This window comes from Epinephelus moara, chromosome 16, assembly GCF_006386435.1.
Source record: "Epinephelus moara isolate mb chromosome 16, YSFRI_EMoa_1.0, whole genome shotgun sequence".
NCBI lineage: Eukaryota > Metazoa > Chordata > Actinopteri > Perciformes > Serranidae > Epinephelus > Epinephelus moara.
In genome coordinates this window covers 37,935,369-37,954,116 of record NC_065521.1, presented here as the reverse complement: position 1 = coordinate 37,954,116, position 18,748 = coordinate 37,935,369, and the positions used below count along the sequence as shown (strand labels likewise).

Sequence of the window (18,748 nt, the reverse complement as noted above, 5' to 3'; positions counted from 1 at the left end):
GAAGTGTCCATAGTTCCACACTCAACTTCTTGACTGTTTTGAGTGCGCCATCAGGGTACTCATAGTGCACTGCATTTTTCACGCGATTTGAGACACAGTATATGACTCTTATTTTCCATAACCGCTTATCCTGTTGGGGGTCACGGGGAGCTGGAGCCTATCCCTGCTGACATTGGGCAAGAGGCAGGGTACACCCTGGACAGGCCTCCAGACTATCACAGGGTTAGTCTGAGTGGGCGGAAGTTCGCTGCATAGATCAGCCTCTCATTGGGCGGAACAAGCCACCCGCTGAAGTCCCGCCCTACCACCTCCGGTTGTGTAGCAGTTTTCAACACGTCCTTTACTAACTTTTGCGGTGTTTGATCTTGCGGGGATGTAGCCATTTTTCTGCCATGGTTCGCGTCCTGTAGGCGATATTTTTGTGGGCGTGTTACACCAAAACCTGTTTCCCCCCGGCAATATTTTTGCAAGCGCACCGTTGCTGTGGCACCGCCCAGAACGATTGTGATTGGTTGAAAGAAATACAAGCAGCCGGGGCGTTTTTTTCTCCAATCTTAAAGTGAGAGTCGGCCCAGCCAGACCTTTCTTTTCTTGAGAAAGGTCTGCTGAGCGAGACTATCACAGGGTTGACACATAGAGACAGACAACCATTCACACTCAAATTCACACCTACGGCCAGTTTAGAGTCACCAATTAACCTGCATGTTTTGGGATTGTGGGAGGGAGCCAGAGAAAACCCACTCTGACATGGGGAGAACATGCAAACTCCACACAGAAGGGCTCCCCCACCCTGGATTTGAACCAGGAACCCTCTTGCTGTGAGGTGACAATGGTAACCACTGTACCACTGTGCACTGTACTATACTATGACTGCTTAATGACTTTTTAATGACAGTTAGTTACTTGAAACACCTAGATGATGAGGTCTCGACACATCCTCAGTGACTATTCCAGGGTCATAGGGTTAGGGTGTTTCGGGTCTTGGGTCATCAGACACCCTCACCTTGGCAACCCAGCCTTGGGTGATCAGTCCGGAGCTGGTGATCAAGCAGCGTGCTACACCATAGATCTGCCCTTTTGATCCACAGCCACCTTGAGGCTTTTTCTGCAGCCTCACTGGTGTTTCTCATGGCTTTCCTCTCCAGGAGCCTGAGTGCTCAGTGCACAGATTGCCCTGGGAAACCCCTGCAGCACGCCTCCACTGGCTCACTGCCGGCCTCCCAACCGCTCTCTCTACAGTCCTCTAACAGCTCAAGGTATTTGGCCTTCTTTCGCTCACAGGCCTCCTCCATCCGGTCTGCCCAGGGGACTTTAAGTCCCAGCAGCAGTACTTGCATTGTGGAGTCAGATGTTAAGACTAAATCTGGCCTGAGTGACGTCCTTGCAGTATGCTCAGAAACTCCGGAAACTTAAGCTATTACTAAACTATCCATCCATCCATTCTCATTCGCTTATCCAAGGCCGGGTCGTGGGGGCAGCAGGCCAAGCAAAGCTCCCCAGACGTCCCTCTCCCCAGCAATGCTTTCCAGCTCCTCCTTGGGGACCCTGAGGTGTTCCCAGGCCAGATAAGATATGTAATCCCTCCAGCGTGTTCTGGGTCTGCCCCAGGGCCTCCTACCAGTTGGGCACCTCTAACGGGATCCTGATCCTGATCAGATGTTCGAACCACCTCAACTGACCCCTTTGGACGTGAAGGAGCAGCGGTTCGACTCCGAGCTCCCTTCGGATGTCCGAGCTCCTTACCCTATCTCTAAGGCTGAGCCCAGCCACCCCACAGAGGAAACTCATTTCGGCCACTTGTATCCACGATCTCATTCTAAACTAAACTATCTGACCAAACTATGACTCTTAAATTAATGTTTATGACATACTATACTATGACTTTTTAAGACTTTTTAATGACATTTTTATGACATACCAACCCTTAACAAAAAATATAACAATCAGCAATGATATAGCCTACATTACACTACATTTCCCACTTTTTATTGCATTTGAAAGTAATGTAGAGTGTTTGACATTGATCGTACCGAACCATGGCTTCTGCTGGGGTACGGCAACGCCACTTGCACAAACCACATGCAGAACTGCAGTACACCGTAACACTTGAGCCAGTAGTAATAATAACGGAAATTTGTTAAGTTTATTTATGGTTAAAATTCCATTTGCTAATGATTACTTCGGACAGCAGTGCATCGATGCCTTCTGTCACATAGCATATTTCTTTGTATTTCTTCTTATTTTTTTACTCATAGCAAACATTTTTAACTTGTCACAGTAGGGGAAAACCAAGTGTTACTAATAAAATGTGCACTGAATCTCTTACTCAGTTTCCTTATTTCATCTGTGCTTTTCTTACTGGGACGTGGTAAAATGTCTTCCTTAGAGAACACTTATGATCCTCTGCTCTGGCTGTAGGCTACTAAAATGGAGAGTATGCAGTTGTGCAAGAGGAAAGTAACAACATGAAGAATGTGTAGCTTAATTACATAAGATAAGATAAAACTTTATTTACTCAAAGAAAAATCGCTGTGCAGCAGCTGCAATATAAAGTGGGAAGGGTGCAAATGAAGTATGACAATAAGGTGAAAATCCAAAATACTGTATGTACAATATACACAGTGCCAAAATCAGGTCAACAGTAGGTGCTGTGGATCATAATAATACAACAGTAGGGATCACTGTAGGTGGGGTTGCGTATGTACAGTATCATATCTGAAGGATAGGTTGTGTAAGAGTGCATGGTCACAGAATATTCATAATTATGCCATAAAATTGCACATTATGTCCCATGATGAAATGATTTAAAAGAAAATCTGATGTAATCCTTGAGACAAGTAATCCACACAGACTATACTGAGTTCCTAAAACCTCTACCAGCATCCTGGGAGTTTTCTTTGCTGTACCTTAGCTGTTCCTAGGACTGTGCTCTTCTGGACAGAGACCTCAGATGTTGTACCTGGAGTCTGCTGGAGCCACTCTCCCAGTTTGAGGGTTACAGCACCCAGTGCTCCAATTACCTCTGGCACCACTGTTGACTTTACTCCCCACATATTTTCTACTTCCTCGTACAGCCCTTGGTATTTTTCAAGCTTCTCATGTTCCTTCTTCCTGATGTTGCTGTCGCTCGGGATTGCTACATCTGTCACCACTGCCTTCTTCTGTTGTTTGTTGATTAACACGACGTCCAGCTGGTTAGCAACTTTATAAAATCCTATTTCCAGTTTCTGAGTATTTTTAAGACTTATGAAAGATCCTTTTAAGGCTTAAAGTATCTGCAGGAACTTTATATTTCGCTACATCTTCAATCTGAAGACAAATAATAATGAAAGAAATGAATCAGAGAAAACAGGTAGCAGTAATTATCAACTGTTTATTTAGTTTATTTATAAATACAGTTTAATATATACATTGTAAGTCTCCCAAAGGGAAGACAACAAAAAGGCATCAAGGCATTATTCTGATATCTAAAACTCCATCACCACCAGCATACATCACCAACTACAACATCCACATGGGCCTTGCCTCAGAACAAGTGAGAGGCAAGTGAAGGGCGATTTAAAGTCAGTCAATAAATTGTTTTCCCACATCGCTGGCAAGATTTACAGTAAATCAATCAGGGAGAGGATAAGGCAATTCAATAAAAAGTCCAAGGATCATTACAAAAGTGATTTCAACACAGCATGTCGAACAAACCAACAATGACTGCCCACCCCACATACCAACCAGTTCATTTGCTTTCACCATTTCCAGTGGGAAAAATATTTAGTGAACCACACATTGTCACAAAATACCCTTTCAAATCCACTGATGTCTGTTTTTAAACAACAAATTCTACCTCAACAACAAGAGGCCAAGTTAACTATACTGATATATGGCTATAATAGAACCTATAATGTATTTAAAATCATCATCTGGCTACTTTGGCCAACAGAATCTGATGAAACAAGTGACTTGAACAACTGTTATCTTTTAAATAACGGCCTGAACTTCACTAATGGAGAGGTTTTTTTTTCTTTTATCCATAAATTCATAATAACCTATTTAAATCACTCTAACCACAATCCTGAGATCATCTGGAGAATAAGAATGAAGAATAAGTTAATGCATGTTAGATCTATACTCACAACTTGACTCCCAACTATCACAACCATAAACAACAATTACAGCCACTCTGTCTCCAAGTCAGGATTATTATTATGATCTGGATTCCTTCTGAGCTCACCATTTATTTTTATTGCGAGGTTGTCAGTTTTGTCCAAACTAATTATGGCATGTCATGTATATCTAACCACTAACCTTTCCTATTTTGCAGTATTACAAAAACACAAAACGTCCTTAAAATTCTCATTACTTTTATATTATCACAAAAAGCAATTCGCTGAAGCGCCAAAACATCCAGTAGAGCCAACGCCAAATTTCTATTCATAAACTAAGTGGTGTGTCAAAGCTGAAATGTGTCTACTATCTGCAGCTAGCAGCGCCCAAACTATTTTGTGCCTAATACTGATCCAAAAGAGCTACAGGAGCACAACTTCTACACACGCCTTTGCAATGAAACATAACGGCATCCATTTACCAGCATATATTGCACAACCTAGCGCACACAAAGCTGCTTCTCACAATACTCTACAAGCACTACGCAATCTGCAGTGTACTTCTGTTGTTGACCTATGGTGGATAATTGTTTATAATCAAGTATATAGGATTCAAAAACTGGAATATTTCATTATATAAAGCTTGATTTTTACCTTCAAAATGAACTAATACTAAACTGTCTACTTTGAGTACAAAGTAGTTCAGCCTTTCATTCAGCCTTTAACCTGGTCAACCTAACTAGGCAACAAACGTAGCTTCCAATTTAAACCTGAAGAATCTAGGATTGATCACATAACATTTTGGTCGTTCAAGGGACCGTTTGGTCAAAGTTTGGGGTCATCTTTTGAAAGCAGCACAATTAATTTAATCTGGAGCGAGCACAATCCTCCCTAATCAGTGTCTGCTCTTCATAAACCCAAAGGAAAGCTGGTGACCCGGTATATCGCTTGCACAAGCCGACATGCTGTATGCATGCACGCATTCTTACGTCTGTGTAAGTGACATCTTAATTAGTAAAAGTAATTTCGTCATGCAGTTTAAGTAGCTACTTTTTTAAGCTCCAGTTTTCCAACTCAAATAGCAAATATGTGTAAACTAGTAGAAAACGAAAGGCATTTGAACCTAATCAGATGAGTTAAGACGTATGGTTAAGGGCCTCAGATTACACTGCATAGTTATTCGCTGTACAATGCATTTACAAATTACTGACTAAAGCATTAAAAAAAAACAACCACAGAAGCCCTTGTAACATCGCCAAGTCTGCCTGTCACGGTTACCAAGACGGTACACAGTGGCAGCATTCCTCATGGCCAATGTTACACTTCGAAGCCGACAGTTTCTTCCAACACAACACAAAAGAATAGCAAGATGCGAGGAGTTAAAACAATGTTACACACTGTTGGCACATAACTTTGGAGGATCTGTGTCTGATTAACGGAGACACAAACCCCAGAAAGACACAATAATTAACACAAAGGAGTGCTGCAAATGAAACAAAAAATAAGCAAAAAGACACAAGTACTGCATCTGTGGTGTGTAAGGCAGCTGGTCAAAACTGTGTCTGCCTCTGTGCTGTCAAACTGTCAGTGTACCAGGGGTTAAAAAAAAGGCTTTTCACAGAGGACACATGATCATCTGATGGACTAGTTATTCAGGCCAGACAGACTCAGCAGAACAGTGGTGTGACTGGTGTGTTTTCTGATTTCCTACTGGCCTAGCATCAACAATGACTACAGTTACACACATTTCAATGTCACTTTTTTCAAATCACTCTATGCATCTTCTGTTTCCACTATTATTTAAGATATATATGAAGCTGTCTCATTAAGACTGGGTATTGGAACTTAATATCTTTAAGGTATCGACTGAAACAACTCAGTACCAAGTAGTATCAAACTTCTCCAGTCAAACGAGACCTGCATTCGATCCTTTTTGCACCCACATCTAGAAAAAAATGGCTATTTGTATGGTTTTGCTTGCAGCCAATCACCACAAGCCGTCTTTGATTTAACGCGACGTAGGAGCTACACAGGAGCTACAACCCATACGCCTGTGGTGTATTTGAGTTGGCAGTTTAGCATGTTGACATGCCACCAAAACATTTAAAAGTTTGGCTATACTACATGCCTGTAGCGCCTGGTGGCATTTTCTGCAGCTGAATGTTTCCATTCACATGGCGGATATTGAATGAAGAACTCTTTAAGGGCACTGGTTTTGGTTCTGGTTTTGTACTTTTTTAAACAACACCCAGCCCTGAATTCAACAGCCCGATAATAAAAAACATTCCATCAAAATGCCCGCTTAAGATCTGACAGGACTGTTTACACAAAAACTCGTTTTCTAAACTGTCAGATCTGTCGTTTAGCATCCTGGAGGAATGATTCTGGTTTTACTGACTCTTCCACTGCAACTGTAGTCATTGTCTCACACTAACAAATCCACAACTAAACAATTAAATATGGCTGCATTTTGATTTGTAGAGAGTTAACAGAAACAACAACAATGGGCACTGGTTTGTATTTGTTTTTTGTTTGTTTTTTTAAATCTAATTGACACCACTCTTTAAAAATGCCCCAAAAGCGTGCATCTAACCAAAATGTGCACGAAATCAACAAATGTAACAGTGATTAACCATTTTGTTCTTTAGCTATCAACATAGGTAAAGCATCCAAAAATCCTCACCCCAGCCCTACTACTTACCATGGCCTAAATCCAATTTTATCATTTGCACATCAATCAGACCCTTGATGAGGTGGAGATGCAAAGACCGATCCAGAGACAAAAAAAATAATGCAGTGCTAAATATAACGTGACTTATCCAGTCTGCAAATGAACAGCTGCGTCTCTGGAGGAGGGAAAAAAGTGAGTGTTCACTCTTTCAAGTATTCTTTCTTGGGATTGTTTGAATTTTCTGACGTGAGGGAAATCTTTTAATCTCCTTAGGAAGCAGTTTCAAATTATCTGCATCTGACCGTAAAGTATCTGATCAAACCGTCTTAACAAAAGCATCTGTAAATTGCCTCAAAAAAGTGATGAGTTGTGTTAGACACACGAAGAGTTTAGGATATATTGCAATTTCACATGATGATCCATGAGAGTGAGTAATGAAAAAATCCCATCAACAGAGCCCTCCTCTTGAAAAACAGACACAATGTGCAAGACTTAAAGCTATGGCATCAGAAAGTGTTTGTTAGTTTGTCTTTTTATGGATTACAGTTTGTGTGAGGCAAAAAAGGGGATGAGAAGCCTGGACAGAGCCAGTGTCTTCTGAGGTAGGGTGAAGTTAGCCTGCAGCGTTACTTCACTTTTTGAGCCCATTTCAGGTCGTCTGCTCTGGGCTTCTCTCCCGTCACGCCCTGGATAAGATCCTCCAGGTTCCTCCAGAAACCGAATTTCTCCAGAGGGTAGTTCAGCCAACCTGGAGAGAAAAGGCTCGATGACAAATTTGCCTTGTGCCTAGATCCCACTGAAGCTGCAACTAACAATTACTTTCATAATCAATAAATGTGCTTATTATTTTCACAATTAAATCAAAAACTTGTGAAAATTGCTCTTCAAAACATCCCAAAGCCCAAAGTGATGACTTCACTTTGGTTCTTTTGTCCAACCAGCAGTCCTAAACCCAAAGACTCGTCATTTACCATCATAAATGACAAAGAAAAGCAGCAAATTCTCACATTTAAGAAACTGGAGCCAGCAAATGTTTTGACATTTTTGCTTGAAAAATGATTAACGGTTTATCGATTATCAAAATAGTTGGCATTTAATATTATTTCGATCGACGACTCTATTTATTAACCAGTTGTTGCAGCCTTAGTTCACACTACACGCCTTTTGCCCTTATTTGCCCTTGTGTAACTTAACAAACACACAAGCCACAAGGGTCCAGACCTTGGAATGCGCCTACTCCACCGAGTTGACTGATTCGTCTGAAATCATGACACGAGACAGCGGTGGAATAAAAAACAAACAATGAGCGTCACGGGACCACAATTAGCCAGTCAGCGCCAAGAGCAGGACTAAAGCTGTAAAGCTTTTGTCGAGCATTGTCAAGTGGTAACCTGTACCAACGAGGAGTAATAACAATAGCAGCACAATAGAAAAGATAGACGCTGCTATAGAAGCTGTTCTAAATCAACATGTGTTCTCAATATCACCTTACATCACAGTTTGTTTTACTTCACGCCCCTCCACTAACGTGGAACTATGTCCAATTTATATGTGTTATTCCTATGATCTAAGAAAGTCTAAAAATTAGTAAACACAAACAAGTCCCTCCCAGATCCAAAAGCTAGAGTGCTAAAACTCTAATATCTGATGTCATCAAATATAAAGTCTGGAGCTCCACAGACAATGAATGGTGAAAGACGTTGAGAGCATCCAGGGGAACGCTCTGAGTATATGGGAACATTTTCTATTTCAGAACTGGAACACTTCAATAGAATAAAGATCATTTGAGTATAAAAAAGAAAATAAACATCTGTGGGTCCATAAATCAGGCTCCTGTTCATTATCTATGGAGCAGCTCCAGACTTTATACCCCATGACATCACAAGTTTGAGACTTACTTCTCTGATATCTGACTTTGAGAGAGAGTAGCTCATGTTAACAAATATTGATTGAACTTTTCCAAGGCATGGAAATAATATTCATTTAGGTGGTGTTGGTCAATGTCAGGCCATCGGTGAGCGTGTGTCGCACTTGTTTTTGCAGTGTATCTCACACCGCTGGCACTAATAGCCCTGTTTTGGCCCTTGTCAGCTGGTTTTTGGCCAACTCTGCATGTTGAATCAGCATCAAACAGTTCAGCTCAGTGCATGAGATGAGAAACGGAAGTGATGAATAAGTATGTAAATAAACGGCTGAAGTCAAGAGGGCGTGAGGCGGTCAGAAAACAGTTCATAATTGTTTTTTGTTGTTAGCTAGAGCATGGTAAATATCCTTTGATTGTTTAACCTCAGGTGATGTTGTTAATGTGCTAACTGGCTTACTAGCATCTTGAATCCGTCTTGTCGGTGTTCCAGTTTCCCTTTTTGAATGACGAATACAGACTACCGCCGCCTAATGGTATGGAGAGTGATTTACTTTCACACAGGTGGAGATCGTACGTACTGGCTGGCCGTCGGTTGAAGTCCTTATTGTATGTTCAAGCACAGTTTTTGGCTGAGACACAGGCGACGTGAGGTGATGCAACAGTCGGCCTCCACTAGTTCTTCGATATCAGTTTGGTGTGTCTGGGCCTTAAAAACATAATGATTTCAAGACTCCCGATTACAAGACAACAAGTTGTGTAGTGTGAACAGCACAGTAAGCTGATGACTTTGAAAGCCACGCTGAGTGAGCTTCGCATCGCTCTCATCCCACAAACTGTGAGATTTTACCTTCAAAACACTATTTACAGGCCGATTTCCACCTTTAATCCTGAGTAAAAAAGACGAACCTGTGGTGATGCAGAAGTACGTCTCATGAGGGGAGACGTGATGGATGCGGTGGTGCTTGCGGGGGAGGATGATGTGGCAGTCTTGCAGAAACACGACCCAACGAGGCAGGCCAAAGTACGTGTGCGACCACTTGTGAATCTGGTTGGTAAGAGTCACAAAGATGCCGAGTGCGTACAAGTAGCAGTACCAGGGGTAGATATGGTAAATCTCCGCTGCAAAAAGGAGACAGACACTCATTTATTTGGTGTTTTTTTTTCCTTCTGTATGGTAATGTTGAAATAGATAAGAAAATCAGACAGATGAAAATGTCAGACTCGGTTTGTTGATACAAAACTCACCAGGGGAAAGGGTGACGAAGCTGAAGGCCATGTGTGCTAGAGGGATTATGGTCAACATGCAGTTGTCACCATTGGTCTCAATGAAGTCGTGACGGGTAATGGCTGTGGGGTCGATGTGGTGCTCTCTAAATGGTCGTATAAAGGCCTGAAAAACAAGAAATACGCACTGTGAATGCAAGAGGATGATCATTTTAAAAGCAGATTATTTAGAGTACAAACAAAAGATGCCTTACCTTTCCAAAGATAGGTAGATCCACTGATCCCCACGTGTCAGCCCCCCAGTGAACAAGTCCTGACGCAAAGTCTGCTGTGAGTATTCCTGCCACTGAAAGACAGTGTGAGGAGCGCAGCACAGATAAAAGGATGAGAAAACCATTAAATTAAAGACAGAGCCAATGCTTTATTTGGACTGCAGCTCTAAAAAAAAAACAGAAGACAAAAACCAGTGACAGTACAACATCAGAACATTATATAATGTTTCAGTCAGCACTTACCAATACTCAGCGGGATGTACCACAAGTGTCCCAGGTGGAAATTGGCAAGAAGGTGAATGAAATTGAAGGCCATGAGAGAGAAGCAGAGGAGGACACATAACCACTCTTGACATCTTTTGCCTTAAAGGAAAACAGGAGCAGACGAGTTAATATGATCCAACACATGAGCAGCACTTCTTAATAGTACGACGTTCCTGATAAGATTATCATGCATATTATGTCTGCAGTCCACCTGAACATGATGTGATATGATGTAATCCAAACTAAAACGTCCAAAGGTTGGTAAATGAGGCAGCGTCAGATGTTTCTTTACATCAGTGACATTCGTCTGCACTTTGCTTGTTACATGACAGGTGAGCAGCTGGGCCTGAAATACCTGTCCACATCTGACAACTCAAAGGAGGCTCCAGTCTCTAAGTGGCTAAAATAAGCCCACTGGGAGGCAGACGTCAAATCAGCAGAAAGTCAAAGCTGAGGAGCTCAAAAAGCATGAAGTGTTTGCACAATGGGTGTGAAGGCCTTTCAATTCATAAGCCCAAGTTCAAATGGTATGAGTAATAGTGGGAGGACTGGCACAGTGTGGACTGGCCAACATCTCCAAACTATCCAGACCGTCAGTTTCTGGTTATGCATTGCTTTCCAGGGCTGACAACGCTGTTACGAAAGGTCACAGCAGCTCCATGGACAAATAAGGCTGCTGAGCCTAAAGCAGAAGCGGTGGATTCTTCTAACCTCTGCCTGATGCTCGAAATGTCAAAGGACAACAGCGGCTCAAACACAAATCCAACCAATCTCACATGATTCCTGTTGTGTAACAAACAAAAGTCTGGCTGTGACCAGCACAGAGCCGTCGCTCATTGCTCGGTGTCATTTAGTTGTAGCAGTTAAACACAAGCTGGTGCTCCTGTTTGTGATTTAAGTAGTTTTTGTCCACAGTTTGTTACTTGGTAACTACGCTATGTGAAGCCTGACGTTATATCACACCACTCGTGGACACTTACACCGGGGAACAAGCGCATAAGACGGAGCTGCTGAGCACATCGACTCACCTGGTGAGTATAAACTGGCCAGTTCTCGTGCACCGGCGTGTTGTGGACCCCATCTGGCCGAGCCCCGGCCCGGTCCCTGCGGCTCCGGGCTCTGTGTCTCCACTCCACACCCGTTCTCGTTAACCATTCTCGCCATTTCTCTACTGTGGGCCCTGCCCCTTCAATCTCTCTACTCACAGTCAGGAACCAACGGAATCATCAAGTTCTCAGCCCACAGACAGCGTAGCGTTTTCAACTAATCCGGCGCAAGTCGTTGAGCGCAGCAGCCAATCACAAGGCGGGGAAACGTTCCATGGAAAGCCGAGTGACCAATGGGGGTGTGCAAGGGGAAAGACCGCATTTCCTGACCCCACCCGTCCTGTCAGCTGCCCGCGCTGCTCACAGCCCTCTGCTGGATGTACAGTAGAGGGAGCTGTGTGTGTGTGTGTGTGTGTGTGTGTGTGTACATCAACAGTACAGCTTCAGCTGAGGAAAGGACCAAAGGTACCACGTACACCACGTACAGTCAGTTGTTTCGATGCTGCAGCCTCATTTAGTCAGGTGAGACCAGTTGGTGGTGGTGGCTAATGTGAGCTAGCTTTAATGCTAATGTTAACCAGCTGACAACTTGTTGCCATAGTTGCTCCTGTTCAGCCATAGTTAAATAGAGTGGCTTCAAGAAAATTATCAATACATCCAGGTAAAAGTACTTTTATTACAAGGAGGCTAAACGTTTTATAATTCTAATTTAACTCAAGTCAAAGTATATAGGTATTATCAGCAAATGTGTCAGACGGTTTACAATAGACACAATGGCCCCTGTCAGAGTATTATATACTGTATCAGTAGTTTGTTGACTGGTTAACTTTATCTGGTAAATATATAGTGAAGTAAATAAAATATATATCCCTCATAATATTACTGCTGTCAGCATTACCCTTTTAAATGTATGGAGCAGAAGTATGAAGTAACATAAACTGGAAATACCACGAAACTTCAGTTAAACGTCCAGTCCCTTTTACTATCCTGGTGTGGCTATAGATTGTGACCAATAAAGGCCTGTCTCAATTAGACGCCTGGTCTGGTTGTTATTCAGATGTGTAAAACCAGGTTGTTGGCTATCGCAAATTATGTGTCCATTCCTTGATACCACTGTAAGTTATTCATATTCCTTTAGTCCGTAAGGGTCCTCAGATCAAAATAATCAAAAAGGTTTTACATGAAAATTAATCCAGGTTGTGAGTACTGTTTTAACAGGATAAAGTGTTGTTGTGTCAGTATGCAATAACTTTCTCTCTCTCTCTCATGTCTGTCGGAGCAAGATTGAATTAATGACTCATGATTGATATATTATCCTAAAGCCTAATTTTTAAACAAGTAATACTGGTTTAAATAAACAATTTGTATTTCCCGAACTTTGCTGAGCAACAGTTTTGTGTGAAAGGAATTAAAGGCCTGTCCCAAATATAGGCCTGCTGATTTCAGTGATTTATGCAAATAATAGCCCGGGCTACTAATTGAAGTTTTATGGTACTAAAGAAAAGTACAAGAGTCTCAAAACTGTACTTTGGTAAAGCACAAGTAGATCTGTTTGTCGCTGCTCAGTTACTTTTCACTGCAGGTTGACACTGAAAGCTTTCTCTCATTCATTCCCCTGGCTTTTCAGTGTGTATTTTATTGTATGTTGTATATGCACGTTGTATTTGGAGCTCTTATTTATTAATTTATTTGTTTGTTTATTTATTTGTTTTAATATTTTTTTAGTTAGTTAGTTATATTAATCCACATTCACCACTACCAAGGTAGCAACTACTCTTCCTGGGGTCCACACAAGTAGACAAGTAGACAATTTACAACAATGAAACTACTAATGACAATAGTTACAACAATGGCAACAAGTATCCTCACTATATGTAAATTGTCAGAAAAAAAAAAGATATAGCTCATATGTAATAGTAGTACTACTAATAACAGCATTAACAGTGATTAAGAAAATGAAAAGACCAGAAGAGTTTAACACAAAGGTTCGTATAGTCAGATATTATCTAATAAAACTTCTCCTATTTAAGATGTGCTGGTGTTCAGTGCCATCAGGTATTTCTTCAACCTCTTTTTAAAAACAGCTGCGCTTGTTAGATGTAAAATGTCCGATAGTCAACCTTTACATAATTTCATTCCTCTGAACACAACAGTGCGTTGCCTTGCATTTGTTTTGGAAACAGGAAGTGAAAAACAACCTCTTGCTGCATACAGATGTATTTATGTTATGGTCATTACCACTATAAGAAAAATGATGGTAAAGAATATTCAGGGTTTTAGACAATAAAATATTTCTCATAAAACAGAGCAGAAAAATAACCATATTGTCCTTCACCAGTGACCAACCTAAGGTTATGTGCAATCTGATTATGTTAGCTCTTCTGTTACAGTTCAGAGGAAGTCATGTGGCATGAGTCATGAGTCATTATTTGACGCACTCAAACACATTACTGGACAGTGATGCAAATTAGTAAGAACCAATGTTTAAAAATGAAGATAAATTCTTGTAGAAAGAATCAAGCACATCTCTTAATAAGTGCCAGACCCATAAATGGAACAGCTTTTCTCTCTGTTCTGACCACTTCTATCCACCGTCTAATATCACTCCAAGGAGTTAGGTTTCCTCTAACTGCTCCACAGGCACTCCCAGCAAAGACGGGTTTAACTGTGGTTTATGTTGAGGTCTGAAAGTTGATCCAAACACTATGCATTTAGTTTTAAGCCCTTATAAACGGGACTTTTTATGCAAAATATGAATCTGCAAACAAACCAGTAACTATAGCTGTTAAATAAATGTAGTGGAATAAAAGGTGTAACATTTCCCTCTGAAATACACGTATAAAGCAGCAAATACTCAAGTAAAGCTTAAGAGTCTAAAAACTGTACTTAAAGGAATACCTCACCGACAAAATAAATCAAAATGTTCGCCGTTTTCTGTGGAGGCATGTGAGAAAAGCAAACTTTGTTTCATGAATTCAAGGTCACTGAGCATGACTAACTGATACACAAATGGTCATGTTGTGGGTGAAGTGTTTCTTTAAGCACAGTAAACGTACTTAATTTACATTTCACCATTGCTGAACAGACAGTATACCATCCAACAGTTTGTGCAACAGCTAAGAAAATATGTGACCTCACAGTATCAGTAAAGGTTCAGTGTTTGCTGTGTTGCTATGTGTAACCACAGTAAAGTACAGTGGGACATGCTTAGCTCTAATATTATGGCACTTGTGTATTACTTGACTAGCTATTTCCATTTCCTTTTTTCCTGACCGCCCACTCCCATAGACTCTGGACTATGTTACCTATATTAACCATATTACCCATAACAGCACCAGCCACTTTAACCAGACGACCAGCACTACCTTATATACTGAGGCTGAGACTGAGGCAAGCTGCTATTCTAATTGTTGCATCTTTGCACCACTTGATTGCTCTTATTTATTTTTATTTTTGTGTTACCTCTTCTATTCTCTTTTACTTCCTTATTTATACTTAACCTTTTGCACTGTCATTTCAGAGTGAAGCGATGTTTCAATTCTCTATATGTCTGTTACATAACTTTAGAAATGACAATAAAGCATCTTGAATCTTGAATTTTATGCTACTTTATACTCACAATTCATTAAATTATTCAGTTAATATTGTACGTTTTACTCGATTTTTATCTTACTCTTACATACAAAACATTCGATCAGCTTATAAAATATAATGCACATTTATAGATCCAACCACACAACAATTTATAAAGTAGTTTTAGAGAAAACATAAACAGTTCTTGCATAAAAACACAAACTTGTGAAATGAAACGCATTATTAAAAGCTAGGGGAGTGAATAAGAGACAGATTTCAGTGTAATGGAGAGCAGCTAAGTACATGTGCGCACGTATTGCACCTAAGTACAGTTTTGAGGTACTTCCATTTATGCTACTTGTTCATCCAGATATGGGGGTCACCATTTCGGGTCACTGCATCATACATGAATAGAGTCACAAACTTCTTTAGTCGCAGAATAAACTGAAGCACCGGTGCATACATATGCTTGTTTAGATGTGCATATCTGTGAGAAAGGCAAGAGATGTTGTAAGATAAGTGTTTTTGGCTGTGCACCAGTGAAACAGTTTATGTAAAGATGTCTCAACTGTGTCACTTCTGTACAGTCTAGCAGCTCGCCACAAGATGGCAGTAAGACCTCACATTAATTACATACACTCAACTGATAACAAACTGTGGAGTAACAGAAGAGCAGAGAGTCATGAGCAGCCTGTTTGATCTGAGGCTCATTAGACCTGCTGAGTGTGAATGATACACACACCTGTTTTGGCACCTGAGCCAAGTCACTGTGTCTTTTTATTGTTTAAATTTAAATTTAATGTGGGAACAAAATCATGATGGCCTTTGAGACATTTATAGAAAAGCTTTGTGGGCCTGAATGAGGACACAGTGAGGTGTTATTAGACATAACCCAGACTGACTAAAAGTCTCACAACACCCACCCTGACCCTCATACATTTGGAGTGGATGCATCATCTGATACAGTTTGACCACATAACAACAGTCTGGTTTGAGCTAGTCTCTGTGTTGTGGGGAAACAGCTGTGTGGAGATGTGTCCAGGGTTGCTTTCATGAGCATCGTCGTTAGGGGGTGATTACGCATGAACTCAGAAAATGGTTGCCACGAATGGGATTTTTCCATTATTATCGAGTTGATGAGATTTGACTGTAGAGGGCGTGTATGGACGTTGTGTCAACAAATGCCGGGGTAAAAAGTATTCAGTGCGCTCTGTTTTGACAGTTGGCACCCTGGCTGTGGGTTTAGACGCTCATTTTCACTTTTGATTTTTGATGTCTTAGTTTCATTTTAACGAAAAACCACTAAAGTTGCATTTCCCATCATTTATTCCGCTGCTACAAACCAATGTCTGTGCCACAACTCAGCGTCACACACACAAATTAAAGACAGATTAAGTTCGTTTCTGGTGTTAAAACACAGACGGTTGACTGCAGGGAAGCTACTGTAAGAGCAGCACAGGTTGTCCGGTTGGCTCCTCGCTGCGCGTCACACACCTGCCCAGTTAAAGCCCCGCCCCTCGCGTCTAATAAAACCCCCCGAGACAGGAAGACCTGTCAATTCCTCCCAATCCATGAGCGCAGCTTCTTCAAAGTAGTTTCACTGCATGTTGTCACAGGCAGTGACACGGCGGATTTAAACTCATCACATTCCAACACTTGAGCCATTTCACAACTGAGGCAACTGAAGCAAAAGCACTCTGGGCGTCTCATCTCAGCGCTCCATGCTCCTGCAATCCGGCGGGTGTTAAGATCCATGGAAGTGGCCGGCTTCTACGACGAGGGCGGCTTTGCTATCCACAGTAGAGACAGCATTATCAGTCCCATCAGCAACAGCTCATACTGGAGGCTCGGCGACTCGATGACGGAGCTGGGCATTGAAGAGCGGGAGAGAGCGATAGACTTCAGCGTTTACCTGGATTCAGCTTTGCACTGCCCGCAGCTGGCGGCGCAGACGCACCAACAGCACCAGCAGCACCAGCAGCAGGGGGACGTTTACTCTGATTTCCTGGCGGAGAACAAGATCAAGAGAGTTACAGCTTTACAGAACTACAAGAACTACTCGCTGCTGAACGAGCTGGAGACGAGTCAGTGCGACAACCTGAGGGACCCCAGGGAGCCCTACGCGCTGGGTTACACTGAGCTGCAGGAGACCCGTGTGGATAGTGTGCTCAGCCCTGAACTCGTCGGGAGCCGCTACAGAGCCGCCGCTGCCGCTGCTGCTGACAGAGACGACAGTCAGGAAGACGCAAAGATGGAGAACGGGTCGTCTGGTTTTGACATGAGGTACCTTCATTACCAGGCCACCAGCGGCAGTCTTGGAAACATCTCCACTGCGTCCTCGACTTGCTCCAGCCCGCCCAGCACACCTGCCCCGTCAGGTAAAAGCAGGTCGCCGTCGCACGGTGGCAAAATGTCCAGCGGCAAGTCGAAGAAACGCCTGGACAAGGACAGTGAAGAGTACAGGGTGAGGCGGGAGAGGAACAACCTCGCCGTGAGGAAGAGCAGGGACAAAGCCAAAATGCGCAACTTGGAGACTCAACATAAAGTGCTGGAACTGGCTGCAGAGAACGATCGTTTACAAAAGCGCGTAGAGCAGCTGTCCAGAGAGCTGGCCACCCTGCGCAACCTGCTCTCTGCCACTGGACAGTGTTAGAAAACCTCCTCCAGAGACTCCACACAGACCTCCGGGCTGCTTGTCTCATCATCGATGGACTTTAGAGCCGGAGGTGATCCACTGAACTAGTGTTGGAAAAACGGTACGCTTCACATGTGAAGACAGCGACCACCAGTTTACAGGGACACTTTGAATGGGACTGAAGGAGTGGGTGCATGGATTGCGCAATCATTCACGATTCTTCACATGTCACCGTAGCTTTATTCTCAGATGTAATTTTTTGTGTATGCAGTATTTCGGTGCAGATTTTACATACATGCGAGTGAATTTCTACATTTTGTGTATCTGGAGCCATGGTTGTCAAGGGAAGAGTTGTGCTGCAGTGAAATGATGCAACTCTTTGTAATAGTATTGGCAATGAATGAAATAAGTCTAATTATTTAATATTAAAAGGGGAAATGCTTTAATTGTACTTGATATTTTATTGAATTAAACAGATTTATACTTTGTCTAAAGAATTTCATTCGTAATTTCTTCCTTTCTGTCCTTTTGAAGCAGGTGCAGACAGGGGTGTTAATGCTCGCCTTCAATATTCACACTCATGACAGACTGTATCACAGTGTGTTTCTATTACAACATATTGCAGATAAAAATTGGCTCGAGGATGAGGCAAATTTGCAGTCTTATAATTCAAGATAATAAGCCAAATTTGAAAGAGACCTCAACATGACGTAGGAATTTGATGCTTGCTTTAGGACTTGGAGTGGATTTTATAAATCTGGTCGTCACGACTAAGGCTACAGACATTTTGATATTGCCTCAGATCACCATCTACACGATTCATTATTATTTATTGTTTCCACAGAGCAGAAAATGGTGTTCAGTACCTTTTTATAAGACAACAGAAACCTCCTCTGTTACTGACTATAAAAAAGGCCTCCTATGTGAAATTGTGTTTCTCTATTGTCATCAAATACAGCAGAAAAGTGAGGTGAATCCTCACAATGACAGACTCTCAACACCATTATTGAGTAACTCTTAATGACACTGCATTTGCGTTCGTCTGTTTACTCATTGATTGACACAAAACTTATCAGATCCTGAAATACATCCAGCTAATTTA

General features: G+C 41.9%; 2 protein-coding genes across 2 annotated transcripts; one reads left to right on the top strand and one right to left on the bottom strand.

Annotated features, from left to right (window-relative positions):
- Positions 1-3,353: 3,353 nt before the first annotated feature.
- On the bottom strand, positions 3,354-11,640 carry peds1 (plasmanylethanolamine desaturase 1). The gene is made up of 6 exons (XM_050063975.1): positions 11,421-11,640; positions 10,372-10,491; positions 10,111-10,202; positions 9,878-10,022; positions 9,539-9,751; positions 3,354-7,516 (listed from the first exon to the last, which is right to left on the bottom strand). Exons 1-6 carry the CDS (start codon positions 11,554-11,556, stop codon positions 7,395-7,397), a joined length of 828 nt encoding a protein of 275 aa, XP_049919932.1. The 5' UTR covers positions 11,557-11,640; the 3' UTR covers positions 3,354-7,394.
- Positions 11,641-16,566: 4,926 nt separating this feature from the next.
- Positions 16,567-18,143, top strand: cebpb (CCAAT enhancer binding protein beta). The gene has a single exon (XM_050065178.1). The coding sequence runs from the start codon at positions 16,765-16,767 to the stop codon at positions 17,662-17,664; it is 900 nt and encodes a 299-aa protein (XP_049921135.1). The 5' UTR covers positions 16,567-16,764; the 3' UTR covers positions 17,665-18,143.
- The last annotated feature ends 605 nt before the right edge of the window (positions 18,144-18,748 follow it).